Source organism: Tetrao urogallus (assembly GCF_951394365.1).
Source record: "Tetrao urogallus genome assembly, chromosome: 15".
Lineage (NCBI taxonomy): Eukaryota > Metazoa > Chordata > Aves > Galliformes > Phasianidae > Tetrao > Tetrao urogallus.
In genome coordinates this window covers 10068990-10090927 of record NC_136828.1, presented here as the reverse complement: position 1 = coordinate 10090927, position 21938 = coordinate 10068990, and the positions used below count along the sequence as shown (strand labels likewise).

At 46.8% G+C, this 21938-nt stretch overlaps 1 protein-coding gene across 9 annotated transcripts in view; it reads right to left on the bottom strand.

Annotated features, from left to right (window-relative positions):
- The window catches only part of TOM1L2 (target of myb1 like 2 membrane trafficking protein), a gene marked incomplete at both ends in the record, with an annotated part of 46368 nt that extends 25165 nt beyond the window's left edge, over positions 1-21203 (bottom strand). For 7 of the 9 annotated variants that reach the window (XM_079543036.1, XM_079543037.1, XM_079543038.1 and 4 more), the window contains 4 exons: positions 1763-1912; positions 3522-3600; positions 4278-4362; positions 21152-21203. In XM_079543036.1, coding sequence (XP_079399162.1) covers positions 1763-1912; positions 3522-3600; positions 4278-4362; positions 21152-21203 — 366 coding nt within the window. The remainder of the gene's footprint in view (positions 1-1762; positions 1913-3521; positions 3601-4277; positions 4363-21151) is intronic. The other 2 variants (XM_079543041.1, XM_079543044.1) reach the window with 1 other exon arrangement.
- Between the last annotated feature and the right edge of the window lie 735 nt (positions 21204-21938).

The window sequence follows — 21938 nt, the reverse complement described above, 5'->3', positions numbered from 1 at the left end:
GAAGAATAGTTCCAGAGCCTTCTATCAGAATAAGGAAGGATAAGCAGTTGGTAATATATGCTAATTCATGTACAGTGAGAAATAGGTTGAGAAACTGAGACACAAGATGCCCAATGTCTCAGAGCAGTCTAGTCTCTACATAAGGAACTGCACGGCAGCTTTCTCTGCTGGTGCTCTGGGAAGGTCCAGGAGTACAAGAGCTATATGGCTGAAGACATATGCTGTTTGTACAGCTTTATTTTCATGCTTCCAAGTCTGCTATTAATCCTCACATTTCTGTTCTTATTAATTCCCTGATACGAACAGTAAAAAGCCTACAGAAAGGGATAATGTAATGTTAGCAGAGCAGAGCTGAGATCAGCACCCCTGGCTCTGCAGGGAGCTCAAAAGAGCAAAGTCTGAGCAGAGCAAAGTGATCATGACACACAGGATGCTCTGGGTGCAACGTCCATAGGGCAGATGAGAGGAGAGCAGGCACTTCCCTGAATTCATCAGGCAATCTGGAACACAGAATACCCTACCAGCCCCAGCCACAGTGACACTAACAGAACCCCCTGACAGGCAACATCTGTAATTCCCAGGCTTTCTATATCAAAAGCCACATAAGCCCAGGACTCAGAGTAACCAATATCCCCTAAGACACTGTAGAAAAGGAACCAGCAGGGAAACACACGCACAATTTCTCCTTATGGGGCAGTATTTAACATCACTGCCCCACCACCACACGTACCAGCTCTCCCCCCCAAGCAGACACCCAGGGCTCAGATCAGAGACCAGAAATAGAGGAACTCGATGTGCCCCAGTGAATGCCCACCTTGTCTCCCCACCCAGCCTATTTCCTTTTTGGAAATCACTTATTTACATTGTCATGCTCTAACAATGCCCTGCCTGCGTATCCAAAATAACAAATACACCAGTAGGAATTCAACTGCATGTTTAGCCACAGAAATCAGAAGTATATTTGGAAAATTATGCCATGTGTTTGTAAATGCCATCCCACAAGAAACATTGCAGCAGGTTTATATCATTTGGAATACATGGTATCTCTTAGTCTCTGGTATCTGCAGCAGCCGGTAAGAGCTTAGTGATAAAGTTGCCTATAATTGTGAAATCTCCTCCAGGCAGGCACCAGTGTTTCCTCGTGTTGCTAACGGTTGCTGGAATTAACATGGCTGTTTATTGTTAAGCTGCACAGAAGGAAAAGTGGCAGACAGGCCAATATCTGAACTGACAGTGCACTTGCACTGCAGAACAACCAGAGCAGGGACACCAAAGCCATTTATCTCCTGTATCATCCTTAACTTTTCCGTAGCCACCTTTAAAAGGAATTCAGAATACTTTGTAAAGGAGGGAAATGACTCCATTCAGGGAAACAGACATAGGAAGGTTAAGTGTTCTCTTCAAATGGCAATAAAAGCTCTAAAATTTCCTGGCCTCTAATGACAAACCCATCACAGAAGCAGGTCTGCAGCTTCTAAATTTGACTGTTAAACTGCAAAGCAACCCGCTTATCTTTAAGCCCTCTTGTTTCAGAGCAGAGAGTTATCTTTCCAACAAGAATCCAGACATTTCTCCCTGGATACAATTCCTCTGCATGCACACGTCTGCTCTTCGCTACCAATCTGGATACATTGTTTGTTTTTACATATAAAAATCTTGCCACATTTTTTAATGATGACAGCATGTTCAGCGACGCGGAGCACTGCAGCAGACAGTCCTTACTTCAGGCAGCAACATACGGAAGCACAGACGAGCTGTGTACCTGAATCAGTGCGAGCACTTTATCCTGCACAATGGTGGGGGGATTATTCTTGGGCGAGATGATTTTCACCAGAACACCATCTATGAAGTCACGGTTTGCCACTAAGACGTGAAAGCGATGGCCACAGTTCTTCACACAGGTCTCCAACACCTACACACAAACAAAAAGCGTTCGTTGTTGGAGCAAAGCTCGACCACGCACACAGCAGCAGTGTGGTTGGTTTCTGGTTTATTTATTTATTAATAAAATGGAAGAGAGAGAGACAGAAGAAAAGATTATAAGATTTTATATTCTTATATTCTCAGTTCTTCATTTTTTTTTCTCCAATATTGTCAAAAAGCTTCCTTCCTACACACACATTCTGAAGTACCTTGCCTATCATCAACATGTTGGACAATTCTGCAATTTACTTTTGCCTGTTTTCAAGGTAAAGGAATATAAGGTTTCTTTCTCTCTAAAGCACTTTCCAACTTGCACAGCTGAGCAGCTAAATACAGAGCATCACATCCAGAGCAGGTAAGGCAGAGGACATCCTGTCACTGTGAGATATTATCACGCTGTGGCACTCCAGCATTTTCTATGTAGCTGGGACACAGCTGGACCCGGTTGCTCTGAGCTACAAGTCATGTTTTTGGGTTGGGAATTCAGGTGAATGATCTTCACTCATTCAAAACACTCCCCTGTGAATGCTCTGGCAGGTTATACTTTGACACATTTTCCCCCTGCAACCTAGCTAGAGGCACCTTCCACTTGCCATTCAACTGCCATGGAAGAACAGCTGTTGATTTTTCTCTGAAGAACATGATTAGCATGGAGATAAATCCAACGCGTCACTTCTCCTTACAGCTATGCCTAATAACTGCTGCAACTCTCTATCTGAGGAGTCTATAATTACTCTCCTACTCCAGCCACTTTCATCAGCTCTGATGACACGGACTCACTCCTGATGAATTTTGCTCTCTCCTGCGCAATGGATAATCTCATGGTTTGGTCCTTGGTAATCTGTCAAAATGACAATCCCGCACAGGAAATGGCATGAAGACAGAAAGTACAGTCACGCTTCATCAGGGAGATGCAACAAGAGCTCTGTGAAAGAATCGTACAGATCACCCACCCACAGCAGCATAACTCGATCTCGTTATTGCTGCTCATTCCTCAGACCGCTGTGGCGCACAGCCTGCCCAGCATCACGCCTTTGGAGTGCTGCATTATCCAGGAAACCCAGCTCTCCCCAGTAGGAAAGGTCACTGGCAAATTATCTCACACCTTAGCAGATGCACAGAATATCATTTACACTTTATTGAGCAAAATTAGATCAACATAAATTAATATGAGCCTCCTACGGAGATCCATTCACAAGGGAAACTGTATACCAGCTACTTAGGAAGTTGAAAATATGGCAAGTGCCATATTTCCCACTTGCAAATATGCCCACAGTTGGGAGTGGAGAAACAGCCTGACATAGCAGGATGAGGGTAGTAAAGTCCCAAAGGGTAGGGACACTTGAGCTACAACTTTCCTCTGTCAGTACTTAGGCTGGAGAAGCGCACAGACAAAAGCAGAAATCACTTGGGTCACTTGAAGCAAAGCTTCCAGTACCTCTCCTCAAGAAAGCGTGGAGGCAACTGAAGAGAAAAGGGCAGAGTAGTGACCACTCACAGGAGAAGAATGTGTATATTCAAAAGAATGCCAGGAAAAACAAAATGACAAAAGAAAAGGGATCTGCCCTTTTGAGGCATTCCAGCCTGCCTCCACTCACCGTTAGAGCCAGCATGACCTCTCTGTAATTTTTGTTTCCATTCAGTCTCTTCTTCAGCGCTCGAATGGCATCCTTTGGACTGAAGCAGAAACACACCATCGTAAACAGACAGCTCACATACTTTTCACATGCCATACTGAGGGACAAGAAGCCTTTATCATTCCTAGATGGACATAAGCATCTGTATTATCTTTAGATAACTTCACTACAACTAAACTAGGGTCATGTAGAATTATGTGAAAAGACAAAGTATTACAGATACTAAGGGCAGAGCAATGCCTGAGGCCACCAAAATAGCAAGACGTTGATCAAACAAAAAAGACTGACAAACTCTCAGAAGGAGGCCCAGAGTTTAAACACCAGCTCTCCTGCAAGCTGCAAGAAGCACAGCTTGTCAGATGCTGAAGGAAATGCATCAAAGAAGCTTCTCTATTCAAACGGCTGAAATTGATAACATTGAAGCACTGAGATGCATCTACCAAAACCAAGAACCCCCGAAGCACAAACTTGTTACTCTCTCCAAGCAGACATTTTTTATGCCAGCCTTCCCAGGCAGACACGTAGCATAGAATATGCTGGACTTTACAGGGCTTCTCTGAAAGATGTAAGGAGGAGGAAAACCAAACAGTTTGCATGTAAACTGCATTTGAGCTACAAGCACCTGCCCCCACACTCACTGCACCTCCTCACATGCTGAATGCCACTGGAGGTGACTTTGCCCACGAGCCTTTCGAAGTTTGCTGAAATAGTGCATACCCTTCTTCTGTCTCATTGATAATGTCACAGATCTCCATGTTAAGCGTCCAGTCTTCGCTCTGTAGAGAACCATCTGTGGCCTTTTCTGAAAAGAAAATAAAACATTTATATATTTTTCTTCCCACATCTTTCTGATTAGGTACTTCAATCTGTCTTCAGTGACTCAGCTGAAACTGTCCAGTAAAAGAAAAATAGAAATCAACAAGTTCCATCTTCCCCCATTGACTCTAAGCAAAGTCCTACCTTCCCTCCTGGTTTAAGGGTGAGCACGGAGGCTTCCAGGCAGAATCAGTTATCCCACAAACTCACCACCTTCAGCCCACACAGATGGGCAGTTCCACAAAGACTCCTGACTTGCCAGGAAAATGTCAGCTAATTCCAACTTAAACCCCTCAGATACCACACCGTACGAGGTAGGAAAACCTCCCCCAGGCTAACAAGACCACCTTCCTGGAAGTTCTACAGGAAGAACAACCTATGGCACAGCTGCTGGAAGTCACTCGTGGATGACTGCAAGAGTAGCATAACCACAACTTCAGATAATCAGTTGACAAGAACTATTTCCTCTTTGGGATTTCCTTTTAAATCAACACAGTTCTGCCTAGCGGTGCCTAGAACACCCCATTACATTTTCACACTTTTCACTTGCAGCATTCAAACCCTGTCTGTGTTGCTCTATCCACATGCAGAAAGGCTGCAAAGTTCAAGGTGAAGCCCGTGGCCAAAGAGACCCAAAAAGCAGACCTTCATGGCAAACAGGATCTTTTCTTCCAAATTAGTCTAGGTTTTTCTATGGATGCCTGGTATCCAAATAAAGCAAAGAAAAGCTTTTATTTTCCCTAATATAAAATCAACAAGGAAAAAAAAAATCTTCTAAATATCTTAATTCAGAAACAAAACCACAGGTACCATCTTCTCCAGCTATCCTTCTGTCTTTACATCACATCCCAATCTGTCCCCCAGAACAAGGCAGATTTTGTTTTAGAACGCCGGGCTCCAAGGACTTCACACTTCTCCTTTTCTGTTTACCAACAGTGTTTTTCCATTAACATTTTTATCACTGTGACTGCGCACAGAGATGCCTGCAGGCCGTAATTACGGGACATTATCTGGAAAAAGACAATGTGTCTGGATAATTCAGGTTCCAGAGACTTGTCAACACCAGCACAGTGGCTAAAGCAGCTGCACCATGAAGGCAATTACAGAGGGCTGAGATCAAACAGTGTGCAAAATCCACACGGAGAGTGAGAAGCCATCTACCTTCAGAATGGAGAAGACACCGACATCAGAGACATCGACAGCGGGGTTGACTGCACTCTCAACAAGTTTGCAGATGGCACAGAGCTGTGTGGTGCAATGAACACACTCAAGGGAAGGGATGCCAACCAGACAGGCTGAGCAATAGGCCCAGGAGAACCTCAAGAGGTTCAGTAAGCTCTGCACCTGCATCATGGCAACCCCTGCTATCACTACAAGCTGGAAAGGATGGTGCACGGCCCTGCCAAAAAACGACTTGGGGTAGGCTGGATATAAGGAAGATGTTCTTTATGCTAAGGGTGGTGAAGCACCAGCACAGGGTGCCCAGATCTGGCGGTGCCCATCCCTGCACACACCCACGGTCAGGCTGGACGGGGCTCTGAGCACTGATGGAGCTGTGGGTGTCCCTGCTCAGTGCAGGGAGAGGGACCAGACGGCCTTTAGAGGTCCTTTCCAACTCAAACTGTTTTGTGATTCCATGACATGATGGAAAAGGAGAGCATTCAGCCCTCAGCCTGCTGTGTTTTGGTTCTGCAGGGGCTCTCCATCACTACGTAACAGTGCTCAAAGAACTGGCATGCTAACCTATGTGGCTTCCCTGCAGCCAGGCAGCTCTGCTGTGGGGCTGCAAGCAGCAAATCTGGGTCAGGCACGCTACAAAGAATGAACGACAACAGCAGCAAGTGCTGAAGAGACTAAAATTAGCTCCCGACTCCTGTTCGAATTAAACATCACCAAGGGGAAAGGAGCTCATTTCCACAAGACAAGCGTATGTCTTAAACCCACACAGGCTCCCCCATATTTTACACTAAAGAACAGAGACAAAACAATAAAATAAGCATAAAGGCAGTAACCAAACATGGCTGGAGAAGAGGGATTTTGCTCTTCCTCCCGTGGCTGCGGGGAGAATTGGGAATGAGGTTATTGGGGACCACAGCCCGATGTTCCTGTGTGCAGGATGCAGCAGCATCACTTCGCTTTATTGTCTCTGCAACATGGCAATTTCTAGCAGGGAGCAGTGCCACAAACACGCTTTGTCAGAATAAACCTCAGCTAAACGGGTTTTACAGGACCAATGAATGAATGGGCTGCAAGCACTGCTTGGTGCAGGATCAGCGTTTTCCACAATCATTTTTAAGACGTGATTATAGCAGAACCATAGACTATGAATATTGCTGAGCCGCTGCCTGCTGTCAGACGCTGTCAAGAACACACAAATTTTTAAATATATTTTTACATTAAGAAAACAAATCAACTGCCCAGATTCAGGAATATGGTCTGTTTAAGGCATAGCCTCTCATTCTGCATCACTGTGCACATAAATCCCTCGCAGCCTGGGTGACCACCTCCAGCAGAGCAGATGCTGTGACTGTTCTTTTAAATCTCTTTAAATATTAGAGGGTTTTTAATGTTAAATAGAATGTTTTGCTAAGCAGCAAGGACTGCATGGAGGTGAAGGCAGACCACGTTCTACAGCAATAAAGCTTTATGTACACTGCAAGAACAAAATGCACCTAATGAAAGTGGCTGCTACAAGCAGCTTTGCATGAAGCTGAATTCCCAGAAAACGTTGTGCTACTCTGCCTCCACTCCTCTATAGAGATTCTCCCCCAGCAGATCCAAAATACAGTGAATTATAAATACTCAATATCCAGTGCAGTATTTACTGGATATTTCAGAAGCTGTGCGTCTCCTCAAAGCTCTTTCTCAATCAGCAAATAGACACGACTGAGAAAATTAATGGCACTTTGGATACTGGTGCAGAATGGGGAAGGAATGCCACGCAAACGCTGCACAAAATGCTCAAAAATCACCAGCTCCCCAAGCTCAACCTCACTGAAAGGCATATCAGTGGCACAAGGGACTCCGAGATATGACCAAAGGAATTCCAGGATAAAAGTGTTCAATCAGAGGAGGAAAATGGCTCATGCTCGGGCATGGTTCCAGCAGCACATCTCCCACATTAAAGCACTGGCACAACCGGGTGAAAAGCTCTCCAAAAATTGTATCTGTAAAAAACAGTGATTGCAGCACTGCCTAACCAAAAAGGCCAATCTGTAGTGTTGCACTAGCTGCAAATCACATTACATGAAAACAGGAGAACTGTGGTGGTTTCTGTCTGAATACCAGAGTCTCCTGAATGAACAGATCTTTGTGTTCAGAGAAATCACGGCTTTCTCTCTTGGGTCTTTTCCAGATGTTACTTCAGAGACTCCTGCTTCAAACATTTGGGAAGAATTACGCACAAAAAAGCACCTCCTGTTAACGCAGGAAACGTGCACATTAATGCACTGTTACCCAGATCCAAAAGCAAGGAAGTTCTGATTACAAATTCCTCCCCTCCTTCAGCTAAGAGCTGACTTTTGGCATTCGAATGCCATGAAACATCCTTTCTGCTTGGTCTCGGAATTTCAGAAGATTGCAGATCTGAAACCTTTGTCTTATCTCTTAATAGTCCATCTGCCTACCAGTGGTGCTCCAAGGCTGAAATTAGAAAATCAAGCTGTCAGATGTGTCACATTTCACTTTGCATAACGCGCAGCAGCAAACAGCAGCAGCCACAGTATTGCAGGTTCTTACTGCCATCCTGCTGGATTGCAGCTCAGCAGAGCCCTCAAAAAACAAGGGTGGTCAGCTCAGATCAAAGCAAAACACTTTCACAGAACAGGCAAAGGTCCTCTAAGACAAAAAACAAACAAACAAACAAAAAATCCAGTTTTGCAAGTGACACAAGGGAAGCTCACAAGGGAAGATAAGCTACTGAATGAGATGAGAACATCTCTACTCCGAGCTGCAGCTCGTAGAACTGCTTCACGTCAAAGAATCGTTACAGAATCAAGCAACTGCTCTTGGCACTCTTGCATTCACCAGCTCCTCCACGGCCTGCATGGCACCAGCAGTGAGCCCTGGGGGGGGGACCATGGGGACACATCAGCAGTCTGAGCTGCACGAAGATGAGATGGAAGCTGCTGGGCATCCATGTGGCCACTGCTGCATTCAAGACATCCTGCTTGAAAGACAGTGACACAGCAGAACAACACACCTGGATCTAACAGTCTGTTCTTCCTTTCTCTGCTTTTGCTTTTGAAACGAGCCACAGGCACGTGGACATCATGATGATCAACAGGAGGGTGGGTTTTTTTTTCCCTTCTTATCAAAATGCTGCTATTAAAAAAATAAATGTGAGTCATTGGAGATTATAGATCAAAACTCAACTCTTAAGTGCTTTGCTCCTTAAGAACTGCCAGTTTCTTTGTAAGAAAGCACAGCTCCAAGAGCGTTTTTCAATTAGCCACCTCACTGCTCCAAGTCCTTTTTTTTTTTTACATTCCTTATTTCACACTGCTCTGAAAATGCTGAGCTTCACACTTCCAAAGAAAAAGGCAGTCAGCTAGAACAAACGGGCTCAATCGGAGCTGCAAAGCATTACAGGAAAACGTGATTTGGGTTGTACTGCTGCAGCACTGGTCACCCGCTATGACTGCCGTGATTTTTCAATTGATTTTAGCTATGCTTACATCGAAACTCTTTGGGATGAAGTCATCTACCCTCCACTCACTGCTTTGCCAGAGTTTCTGGGGCTGAATAAATGAATAATCATAGCCTGTAATGACTGCAGAGTCTACATTAAAACAAAATAACAAGAGAATCTGAGGACACGCATATGTGCAACCGTAACGAGTTTTGAGCTCAAATGCTGTCTGAAAGCACGGGAGACTGGGAACTGCCACTTCTCCAATTAACTCCCAGATTTCCTCCTTTTTGAAGCTGCTGCCCGCATGCCAAACTTCTTCAATCCAGATCACACTTACCTGCAAAGATGAATATGTAACACGCAATTATTGGGGCTTTTGAAAGAGCACGTGGCATTCACAGCCATGTTCCAACACCCTGTGATTTAGATGCGCTGCAGAAAAGACATTGCTCAACATCCCCCAGAAATTCAGCCTCTTAGGAGCAGGACTCTACAGCTGATTAATTGAGCACAGCTGTGCAGCAATTTCAGCAGCAAAGCAAGGTGAATGGATTAAGCATATTAAACAAATATTAGCTGCTTTATAACAAAGGAGATTTTTCCTTCATACTTGGATCACAGCATCACCTGATTGAGAAGAAAAGCAAAACAGAAATCCTTGTAATATTACCCCAGTAGGCAGGAGAGCCCGAGTTTACCACATCTCATAGGTCTCGATGCAAATGTAGCTCATAAAACCAGGCTGACCCTACAGAGCTACAACCATTGCATTGGACACAGACGGGCAGCCTAGCCAGGGCAGTGCCTGCACTCAGATGTTGTTCATCCGAGGCACAAACGAGGGTTTAGTCACAGTCCCTAAAGGCATTTGGAGCCTGCATCCTGAGCAGAACAGCGTGTTTCTATGGAATAATGACTTTTGTAAGGAATCTTCTCTGAAGTTTCCCCATCAGCAGAAATTGTTGCTGCTGACAGCACACTTTGCTGCGTGACGCGTGTGTAAGTAGCTCTCTTTCCAAACAGATGGCTGACAGACTACTGCTTCTTTAAAGCAAAGTGAAATCCTCCCAACTTCCTCGTTCTCAGCTTAAGAAAAACAACAAGAACTTCCTCCCATGAACGCTCGCCCTTAAAGCCAACCTGTTGGCTGTGCACACAAATGCTTGTCCTCCAGAGCCAGGGCAGCTGGCGGCTCCCAGCTCAAGAGCCAATGTCACTGCTCAGGGCCACTTTTCCCTGACATTCTGCCTACAGTGACGTGCTTCCTCACCTCTCCCAGCAGGGACCATGGTGACATCCCTGTGTGACCATAAGCTCAGGGCACTGGGAGCACAGTGCTGTTCCGCAACCAGCACATAAGCACGTGCGCACATCAGCAATCAGCGTGCTAAAGCCTTCCATCAGAAGCATCAAGGCGGACTGAAAGGATATGCTCTGTCCTAATGGATTTTAGTGGGTTTGAATGGAGATGTTTATGGGATGATTTACTGCTGGGGAGCAACAAATCCACGTTCCTTTTGGGCACCTCGTGATGGATGTCCTCCCATGACACCGCTCTGACAGCTGCCTGCTCTGAGCCATTGCGATCCATCAGGCAGCACTTCCCAGCATCTTGTTATCGCTGTCCTTCTCTAGATGAGAGGCACAAAAGCATAATTTAAGGCCTCTCAGGTGATTCAAATGTTTTCCCTTGGATCTGCCCTTCCAAACTAGACCACGGCTGCTGTAACATGGCTCCATTTAGGAGAACTTACCAGCACGGCGCTGCTTAAACTCAGTGCACTAGGGCAGCTATCCAAAACTGCTCCTTTGGCCACAGAAAGGCAGACCGTGCTGTGTTCCCAATCACGCTGGCACATAGCCACTTTCTCAGACAGAACTTGGATTTTAGATGAAGGACTTTTCTGTTGTTTTCATGTACTGAAGGATTTTGGATCATTGAGAGCAGCCACTCTGAGAGTTCTTTCATTGAGAATCTCAGCTATTATAACAGTGCCATCCTGAACAAGCACCAAAAGTATAAAACTAATTAATAGCCGAGTCTTTGGCTCTCCCCCACTGAAAGCAAAAAGGAAAGTGGGAAGTTACCCAAAGATGCTGAAGAAGTTGTCTTTTTCCAAATATCCCTTATGTGCCGATAAGTTTTTCTCACCAAGAAAGACAACTCACTGCAGACAACCCCCATATATGACAAAAAACAAACCAAAAAAGCCAACAAAACAAACCACAGCCTCCATTCATTTTATTAACCTTAACCTGCAAATCTGAGGGAAGGGGCAGCTGGAAGTGATGTCTTTCCCAGTCTCGTTGTTAGCAAGTATGCCCAAAGGTTCTGTTGCAGTGGATTTGCTGTTTGTAAGAATCACACAGAACAGCAGCGTTGCAGCTTCTCACAAAGCGTGCAAACAGCTTTTGGAAACGTTACCACCAAAAAAACACAGCAGAATGGTATCCCACATGTGAAACAGACAAAGGCCTCTGGGAGGTACAACGCTGCACGGCGAGGGGCAGGCAGAGCCCAGGAGCCAGGCAGAGCAGCGTCACATTGCCACATGCCAGCAGCACAGCGGGCTGCGTGCTGCCCCATCCACTGCCAGCCAGCAGGTACAGGTGAGACTGGAAGAAGTCTGTGCAAAGTTCTGGATGATCAGTGTGTCAGTGAGCTCTGTTTGAAATCTATCAGCTCTTGATGGCTAATTTTGTACTACACGAGTAAAGCAAGTTCTAATAACTCACTTGGGACTTCACTCCAGTACTTACAAGCTACGTGCTTTTCATATTCATAAAACAAAACTAATTGCCTTTCATGGATGAAATGTTCCAGGAATTTTTAATCCATGGCAGCTGCAAACTCTAAAAATCCATCCCCATATATTTAAGACTCTCCCTCCCACCCACTCACGTGTAACACGTTGTTTGCTCCAAACTATACAACAAAAATAACCCACCAGGCTCCTACCTAAGTATTCTTTTTCTTTTCCACAGGTTACTCCTGACGTCAATTGCTCATATTCTCACATACAACGAACTGAAAATGCTGATTACATTTAGCAAGGGGGATAAAAAAGGAAAAAAATCTTTCAATTCTTCAGCAGTTACAAGTTTACCCCTTACCAGCAGCATGCTACAGGCAGACTTTTAAGCAAACATTCATATGAGCTAATTAAAATGTGTTACAAACAGAACAAGACACACGTAGCATGGTTCTCACACACATTCCCATATCCAGCAACCCTCTGAATCCCTGGCTACGAAGGTGAGAGCTGTGTCCTCTGCACCACTACAGCAGTGCCACATGCGCAGCTTTCGAGGGCTGACAGCTCAAGTTTCCTCGTGTGAAACGCTTCCATTTGCTTTTCAGTTCTGCAGCCTTCCTTCACACTGCTCACAAGATGACAGCAGGGCTGCACAAGAGGCAGCTAGCTCCTACCCCCCTGAAATTCTCTCAAACCTCCGCGGCTTGAAGCTCAGTGCCTGGAATCCACTAAACGTTCGCTGCAGGAAGAAGGGGGAGCTGGCTGCTTTCTGCTAGGTAGCAGGGAAAGCTGCTGCCAAGGCCGCTCTCACTGGAAGTGCCCCAGTGCCAGCTGCCCCTTCCAACGAGCCAAGCTCACTCTTCCTGCAAAAGCTGAGAGCTAAATGCTTCCAAGCGATCCGCTGAGTGAGTCTGGGAGCAAAGCAGGCAACAAGATGTATGCGAGCAGTCCTGTCCTGCGTGGGCAGAGAAACGTGTGTTTCTCAGTCCATTCTTACAGCCGTGTTTTCTCATGTGTCTCTGCTGTAGGTAACCCTGAAAAAGACTGATAAATAGAAAATGTAAATTCTAGAAGGTCAGATCACATGCACTGCACTGTAACTGTCTCTACTAAATGACAGCCAAATGAAACCAATGTAAATGTATCAGAGGATCGCAGTGTACTCCTTGGTAAATAAACATATTGGTCTTTGGATGGTTAAAGTTCTGGCTAGAACACAGATTCTGAGCATGTATACATGGCCTATTTATCGTGTGCAGCAGGGAAGCAAATCCCAGCAAATGAAACGGGCTGACCCAGCGTGTTCTGACAACCGCAGGCTACAGGCAGAAGGTCACACAGCACTGCGAACATCACCAGCTCCTGCAACCTGCAGGGCCTCAGCTCTGCTTACAGCTCGCTCATCAGCGATGCTGGAGGAAAGGCAATGCCTCACCTACAGGGAACCTCGTGAGCGCTGCTGCTCCTGCTTGGGATGAGCGTGGGACCCAGCAACTGTGGACAGTGAGAGCCCTGCCAGCTCTGCTCTCTGCTGGGCTTCTCCTGGCCGTTCCCTCCTGCTTTGGCACTGAGCAAGACCTCCTCGGCTTCTTTTAGGTTCTCCAAACAGCAGGTTGCTTCCCATGTGACCAGCAGCCGTACAACGATGCCTCTTACGAACGAGTGCCCTGCAGAAGGGTGACAATCTGGCTCCTCTTGGCCTGGAGATGCCTCTGCATGCCAGCATGCATGCCATGCTTCAGGGGGTGCAATGCATGACATACCTCTCCAGCTGCAGCAAGACCACTGGCACCCTTTAAAGAACCTGCCTGGCCGGGGGGTTCTGCGACACGCACGGACTATGCCAGGCTACTGGCATAGATGGGTTGTAAAGGCAGTTTTAATTACAGTAGCTAAAGCCCACACATGATCAAGCTGCAGTGTCAGAAAACCACCAGAACTCAACACTGACCCATTTGAGTTGTTTGTTGAACTTTAATCACTTTCCAAGTCTGACAGCTGCTCAAACTTAATTGCTCATTATGCTTGTAAATAAAAACTGATCTCACTCGCTGATTAGCCAACCATCTTACAGTTGCCATAACAACTTCTTGTCTAATAAGTGATTTCAGATTTCCCATTATTTGTACTACTGGAGAATTTCACAAAGGTCTGAGATCGCTCCTTTCACTAAAATATCCTTCTAATTAGAAGAGAAAATCAGTAGAGAAAGGGCAGCTCAAAGATCATTTATTTATTACAGCATCTTAAAGATGAGATAAGGGTACCCCAGAACCAAATATATGCTGGATCTTGCTCAATTCCTATCCTACAATCCTCTCATTGTCATTCATACCTGCAGCCTATAGCAATCAGGAAAACATCAGCCAGCATTCAAGCAGTAATTAGTCACAATGCAGAGACCAATTCCAAGATTTGCTCTAACGGATATTTTCCAGTAAAGTCTGCATGTTGTTTTTCACTCCTAATCTTCAATTAGGAACCCATTAACTGGTTAAGTTCCTTAACACTGTATTGCCTGAGATTGGCACTTGACATTTGGGGCAGGATTACTAATTAAAGCCTTACAGATGTCTGAAATAAATTCCGTACCTTGGTAAGTATTTGGCCATCACAGTTTAAGTAGAAGGGCTCTGCTAAAACAAACAGACATATTTGGAAGTCTGAAAAGACAAAGCAGTGGGGAGCTGTAACTGCTGCTGGCCTGCAGGCATGTTACAGAATGAAGACTTTCCAATTTTGCTGGCAAAGCTGCTGAAGCTTGCAGTTCATTTAATCTGCTCAAGGTAGCTCTTTGTGCATATAGGCAAGGAGGGACGTCCTCTTCCTTCCAAGAGGGAAATAAATGCAGTAAGCTGCAACTAAGACATACCTAAAGTTCCTAAAAAAGCCAGGAAATACCTGATTTTTTAAAAAGATTTTTTTCTGCATTTACTCAGCTGCACAAGAGGTGTGAATTCCTCGGCATCTGGATCAAACACAAAGCTTGTCTTACTGAAGTATTCCATGAAAATACAGAGGATGCAACGTGTCCAAGTTAAAAAATCCTCAGCATTCCTGACTGCACTTGGCAGGCAACAAAGTCTTTCTCGCCTCAAGACCAAAAAGCTGGTGCTCTGCAAAGTCCTCAGGGTTCCAGCGCCGTTTGTAACACCAATACGTGCCTCTCCCTTGTGCATGGCTTCTTTGACCTGAATTTGAACAAAGAATTCCTTCCTGAAATAATGTAAGCCAGAAGGCTGCCGAGGAGCAGCTGGGGGCTCTCAGGCAGCACGCAGGCTCACAACCACCAAACCATCCAGCAGGCCTCCCTGGATCAGCTCGTCACCTACTGATGCTCCCTGAAACTAAGCTGCAAGCAGGGAGGCAATGAACAGGTAGATGCAGACCCATGGTAAACAGAGCCTACACAGAGCTGTGCCAAGAGGCAGCTAAACACACAGTTACATACAGGTACCCGTGTTTCCTCCTTGGTTTTGAGATGAGTTACTATGTTACTACAGTGCTTCCAACACAGGAGCTGAATTCCTTTGCACATCCCCTCCTTCAGCAACGGAAAGCGTACTTCTGAATCAGAAGATCCGGCTCCTTGAGTTCTGTAAAACATATTCACCCCCAGCAAAGTTCCTGCTCCATGGAGCAGAGCACAGGGGGGTGCAGAGCCTTTGGAGCCCAGTTCCACATGCTCAGGAACCAGCAGCTCCAAAAGGTCCCTTTCCAACTGACTGTAACTGAAAGAAGCGAGCAAAACAACTGGGCAGCACTGCCCGCAGAATGACTAAGCAAACACAGAAGGCAAGGCCTCAAAGATGGGCTTTTTAACCTCAGCAGCAAGTTCGTTCCATGCAGAAAGCTGGGGCTGCAAAGGAGCAAACAGCAGCAGGCTGACCAGCAGAGCCATCGACAGACGTGGGGAAAAAGTGCATTTCTTGGGCCTCTGGGTTCGCTCTGTACCACAGCGGGGCTCTCAGCACGCTTCCCACCAAACGTGTGTGCTTTTTAATCACTCATGTGCTGCACACATTTTGAGACCAAAACACAAAGCGTGATGTGCTTCACCCAGAACCAAACGCCCAGCACCAGATGAGGACAGAGGCAGCCAGGCCCCGCAGCCCCCAGGCTGTCCCCTGCAAGGTCACCATGCGGCCACTTCTGCCAAATGTGCTGCTGCTCCTCTGCTGGCCACGAGCGCTGTGGATAAAGCAAACGCCTTCACTGCCTTCAGAAGATGCTAAATTCAAAACAGAGCGGGTGATAAAACCGAAGGAAGGGCGGGCTGATCTAAAGGTGTGCTTTATTCTGCTGAGGAGAACATACAATATGCTGCTTCTGTGAAAACTGAATGGCTGAAATCTGGTCCGTGGAGCTTTGCTGACAGCGTGTCTTTAGTTACACGTATTGCAAATATATGGCTCAAAACTCTGCTGAGTGCATGCACAGAGTGCTACCAAACTGGGAACGTGCCGTCCTCATGCTGCAACCCTCACGTACAGACTTCTATTAGAAGCATATGGAATAGACATTTAAGTCCTGTGCTGGAGGAGATAAAACTGCATTACTCAAAAATACATGCTATAATGCCTTCGTGAACTCCAATCTGCTTTTGTGGCTATAAAATAAATCCAGTCTTAGGAACCCAGCATTAAATGGTATTATACTAATTATCCAGCTTCACACACACATGTAGTTTCTCCAAGTTTCCAGACTCGTGACTCAGTATTTATTTGCTCCTTTAAAAGCAAAGATACCCATTTTCATATTTCATGGAGATTTTCCTTACAACATAAGCCATTATCATGAAGTGAAAGCAGATCCAAATAATCTTATAAAACTAAAAGCATTTTATCAGGCTCTCTTCTGCATGACAGGCACAATTCCATCCAAACAGCAGGGGCTGGATGGTTAACAACCACCAGCTACAGCACTTGGTGCAAATGGACCAAAACCCTGAGAACAGCACATCCTGTGCCCTCATCATCACGGGCAAAGCCAGCAATCACCTTCTGGATGCAATAATGCAATCTACGAGGAGAGAGATGATTCAGTGCCCAGCAGCATCCCTCAAACACAGAACGTGAGCAGTCCCACAGCCTGTGGTCACTGTGTGCTCTCTGAATGCTGCACCCCAGTCTTATAGAAATACTCATCTAAAAGATAACTTTCACTTCCAGCACAGCAAAATGTAAGTTTATTCTGAAAGTAACTAAGGCAAATGGGGTATGTGAGCCACAAAGCATGGGGTAATTCTTCCTACAGCATTACAATGGGTTGATCCCTGCAGTAAATCTACCTCTGCGTGTAGTTATTTGGTTAGGAACCACTTTGCTGTTCTAACATTCACACAAATCTTAAGACACGCGAAACCTGAGGAAAGATCTTAAGGTTTTGGGTTTTTTTTAAGGAAGAAAGGAAAATGAAAAGTGCACACCTTTCTCATTAAAGAAAGAAGGGGGAGGGGGAACAAAGCAGCAGCTCTGGTCACAGCACCGTATTTACTGTCGGTTCAACAACTTTGAATGGAAAGCGCAAATGCTTTGATAAAAATCAATTGAACTGCCTCAGTATCGGGTCAGTGAAGTGCCTCTGCATCCTTTGCTGAAACCCTGTGGGCTGCTGAAGCAATATTCCTCATGAAATCACTGCTTGCTCTGAAAACAAGCTCCTAGGCAAGAGCCTGGACAAACGGCCCTCATTCAAACCCCATTTCTCCAACAGGAACCAAGGCGCAAGCCAGCATTTCCCGATCAGCAACACCCTCACCCCATAGGCCACGTTCATTTCTATCACTTTGTTAAAGATTAACTTGCAGGTCTCTGTGCAATTCAGGTCTGTTCAGGAGGCTGAGAGCCAACTGGAAGGCAGCTTCAGCAGCCCACGTGCCCATCACATGGAGCCATGAAGCAAACAAAGCACGTCTGTCTGTCCATGCACCTGTCCCTCCACCCATAGCACATCACACACAGCACTGCTGGGCTCAGCCCCGTGCACACAATGGGCTGGGAGGCGAGGAGTGAGCTTGGCTTCACGCACCTAAACACTCCCCTGAAGTGTTCCCAAGGTCTCTGGGGTAACAACAAACAGTTGATGTAACTGGGTTTACTCTTTCCTTACACGTAAACCATGCAGCCTGTACCAAACCAGCAGTGTCAGGAGAAAAAAAAACCAAGTTACCAGCACTGCATACTCTTGTAATTCATTCAGTTTAAATCATCGAAGAAGTTTGCACTAACCTACACTAAGGATATTTGCTCTGGCAACCTTGAATAGAGTGGTGACACTTTAAAGATGGCTGCCTCAAGAAAGGAAGATAAAAATGCAATTTATGGCAGGACGTTGTATCTCAAGGTAAATTCCTGCTACTGTGATTTGTGGCTTTCTCTGCAAGGCAGCCTCTCTCCAGATATCAAGCATTTTGTCTTCACGATTTAACTACACATCTTTCTCCGTTTTCCCCCTCACTGGCAGGGACCTTCGCAGGGAGCTCCGTCAGGAAGCACTGACCTCAGGCTAAAGCAATGCTGCGAGGTGACACTGGAGAATTCTGCATCTGGTGGGACCTGGAAAAGCTTCATCCACTCACAAAGCCTTTGAGAAGTAGCTGACGGTGCTATGTAACCCCAGATGAGATTTTCAGCTTATGCATGAATATTGCTATTACCTCCCCTTCCTTCAACTAACAGGTAGAAAGCAATACGGCAAGAGCAGAATGGTGTTTAAGATCAGGAATGCTGCAACAGGTGCCTGCTTCAACTAACAGCTCTCCCAAAACAGCTTGGCAGGGACCCTGCTACAGGCAAAGGGTCAGCTCAGTCTCCACAGGTCAAAGAAAGCATTAGAGAAAAATTAAGTGAGGTTTGTCCTCGGTAGCTGCGCTGGTGTCTCACACAGGCAGTTTTATCAGCCAACCATGTTTATCAGCCAGCAGAAATCAGGTAGCTTTCAGAGACGTGGAACCTGGCTCCCATCTATACTGGCACTTCAGATGCAAGAGACTCAATCCATCTCCATTACAAATCCTCTGAGCTCATCCTAGCATTACTTTCTCACGTTAAGCAAAAGAGTTAACATAAAAAGCCTGCCTGGCTTCAGACGTTATCCAGATAAAGAGAAGGAGGAAAAGAGAAAATCCCATATATTCCCTCTCTCAGCTCTCCCCAAACCTTCTCTGACATCCTTGCTCTTCCAGACCTGGCGTTTATGCAGAGATGTTGCCCAGCCCTATGGAAATCTTCACGAGATGCTCTGCTACTTCCTGGTGACTGATGGACCCACAGGACCCTCTGTACTTCTTCCTTATGGTGAATGCTATGATAAGTGCTAGGTCCTGCTTGAAAACATCATAACTGTATTTTACACAATATGTTTAAATGGCAATACCAAATTAATTACCTTCTTTTAAAGAACAAAGAAATGTAAGTGAGAATTATGTCCTACAAGTTCATTGAAAAAAAAAAAGCTGTGGCAACACTGGGCAAATAGCACTGTCTGAGAACAAAGCGTGCTTTTGTCTTGCTGTTGTCTCAGAAAACTGGCAGTGATATGAAAAACAGAAAAAAAAAACTTCCAAAATAAAATTTGCAGCTCTGTCTTCCCCCAAGGGATGAAAAAACATTAAATAGTAACTGAATTATGGAAGCTGTGCTCTGAGCCCCTCACACAGACCTAACCCGACCCTCCAATGCAGGATCCCTCTGAGCTCTGTGTCAAAAGCCTTTGTGTTGGCAATGTCTGCTCATTCAAAGAGAGCAAGGGGACATAAGAGCTGTGCAAACCTCGGCACTTCAGAGCTAGAAAGGCAAGAGGCTAGAAAAGCATATTCTACCATTAAAACCTCTCAACAGTAATTAAGTCCTAAGGAAGCCCCTTTAAACCATGTACTGATGCTAAAAGAATCTGACAATAAATAGATCAGAAGTTATCACCCTCAGTTAACAATGCTCAATGCAGAACGCTTCTCCAAGCAGCAAAGCAGCCAGCTGCCTTGGCAGATGTTATCAGGTGGCCAAGCACAACAATGCAAACTCACTTTAAAAATCATGGCCAACTTTCACTGTTCTCAATTTAATCCCCAAACTCTCAGCACTTTTCTGCTAAAAAAAACAGCTAGATATATGGTCCATATAGTCTGACAAAGCAAGAGTCCAGCCGCCTTTGAAGCGTGTGAGACTCACCCAGTTAAGGGCCTTGAGCTCTGCCATGGGCTGTCTGCACGCGTGGGTGCGGAGCTGCTAAAAAGGAACTTCTGGGTTTTGAGGCCACGAGCAACTACTCAGCAGAATATTTCCACTTTAATTCCCAAAGACACGAATCCCCCGTTATTTCATCAGTTAATGCTGAATAGCTACAGCCTATACATATTATGCTACGTATAACCACTAGGTAAGTCATCAGAATTACTGTTGTTTACAAAACAAATCACGGAAACTGGGAGTGTGGTTTCACCAGAGAGGGACTCCAATGCAAATGCATACAACTGAGCATTGCCTTGGCTCCTGGGTCCACATGCAACGGTACCCGTGCTGCAGGAATCCAAGCCAGTCTGCTCTTCTTTCCCACCACAATGTGGGGGAGCTTGTATTCCTTCAGGGTCTGTGAGAAGCAAGTAGGAAGCCATGACAGCCAGAGATGAATGACACAGCCCTGCAGGAATGGAACTCAGGCCTTCTCCTGTGGCCCCGGTATCCCAGACCAGAACCAGACCTGCCACAGCTGAGCACAGATACACACGTAAGAGAGAAAGGGCACACACAGCAAGCACTTGACAGGCTCTGCAGGGGGGGCACATTCCCAACAACCCACCCAGCACCACCAAAGCATGAGCCCAAGCACAGTCCGAGCGCTGGGCTGAAAGGTGAGTGTGTGCACCTCTAACCAGCACCGCTCTCCCAGCACAGACACGGGAGCCGCAGCCCCTGGGGATGAAGGCAGCTGGGGCAGCACAGGGAACGTGCCCTCTGCCATCACCCACCCTGAAGCACTCCTTGCCCACATCCCACCAGAAATCCCCACGACTCCCTGTGGGCCCACGGCCCTTCACGATCCCCAAAACCCCCACGAAGCCCTACAGCCCCTCAGAGCCTCCACGAAACACCGCGGCCCACACCGAGCCTTTCCAAATCCTCACAGCCCCATCAGCCCTCCCCCACTTCCAGATCCCCTCCGCAGCCCCCGGAGATCCACCGCCACCACAGAGACCCCCCAGCCGTTCCACAGACCGCACCCCGCGCCCCTCCCGACCTCCAGATCCCCCCGCAGGCCGCCGCCGCCCCCTCCGCGCCTTTCAGTTCAACCCCAAAGCCCGAAGGACCCCGCTCCCCGGAAGCCCCCAGCCCCCTCCGGTGGCCTCGCCGGCCCTGAAGGCTTTGCGAAGCCCCGCCGCTCCTTACCGAGGCTCTGCCCCACCGGGGTGCTGAACGGGTTCCCCAGCAGAAACTCCATCTTGGGATGACAACAAACAGCGGCCCGGCGGCCCTCCCTCCTCCTCCCCCACCCCGCCCTGACTGGCAACCACCAGCACCAACCGTCGCTCGCTTTGCCGGGCGTGGCCCGCCTCCTTGCAACCCATTGGGCTGCGCTCGCAGGTTCCGTGATGCCATAGGTTCAGGAGCGTGCCCATCACTGTCAAGCGACGGGCCCGCCTCCTCAGTAGTTCCGTGCCTTGCCACGCCCTCCGGTTGATGGACAGGAGAGATACCGTTAGAGGCGCACTCCATTGGGCAACGGTCGGAAAATTCTGCAATATTAATGGGCAAGCAGACCGTCGATCATACGCACCTCCTCCCGCCCGCAAGGCACGGTTGGAGCGCTGATTGGCTGACACGATTTTCTCGGGCTCTGATTAGCAGCCAACCTTCCCACCCCCTCTCAGCGCATTGGCGGCCGAGCTCGTCACGTGACATCCCTTAGCAACGCGCTCGGGCTTCCTTAGCAACGCCCCAGGCTCGGGGCTGAGGCGCCGGTGGGCGGCGGGCCGGTAAGGGGCGCGGGCCGGGCGACGGGGCAGCACTGCGGATCTGTAAATGACAAAGCCAGGACAGAAAGGTGGGAATTCCGCTAAGTGAAGGTGTTTGCACCTATATAGGTTTTACGGTTGGTCTGCATTAAGGGCCTTCTTCAGAAAATTGCTGTTACTGTTTATAAATCTTCCTTCTTCCTCAAAATTCCCTTTACTTC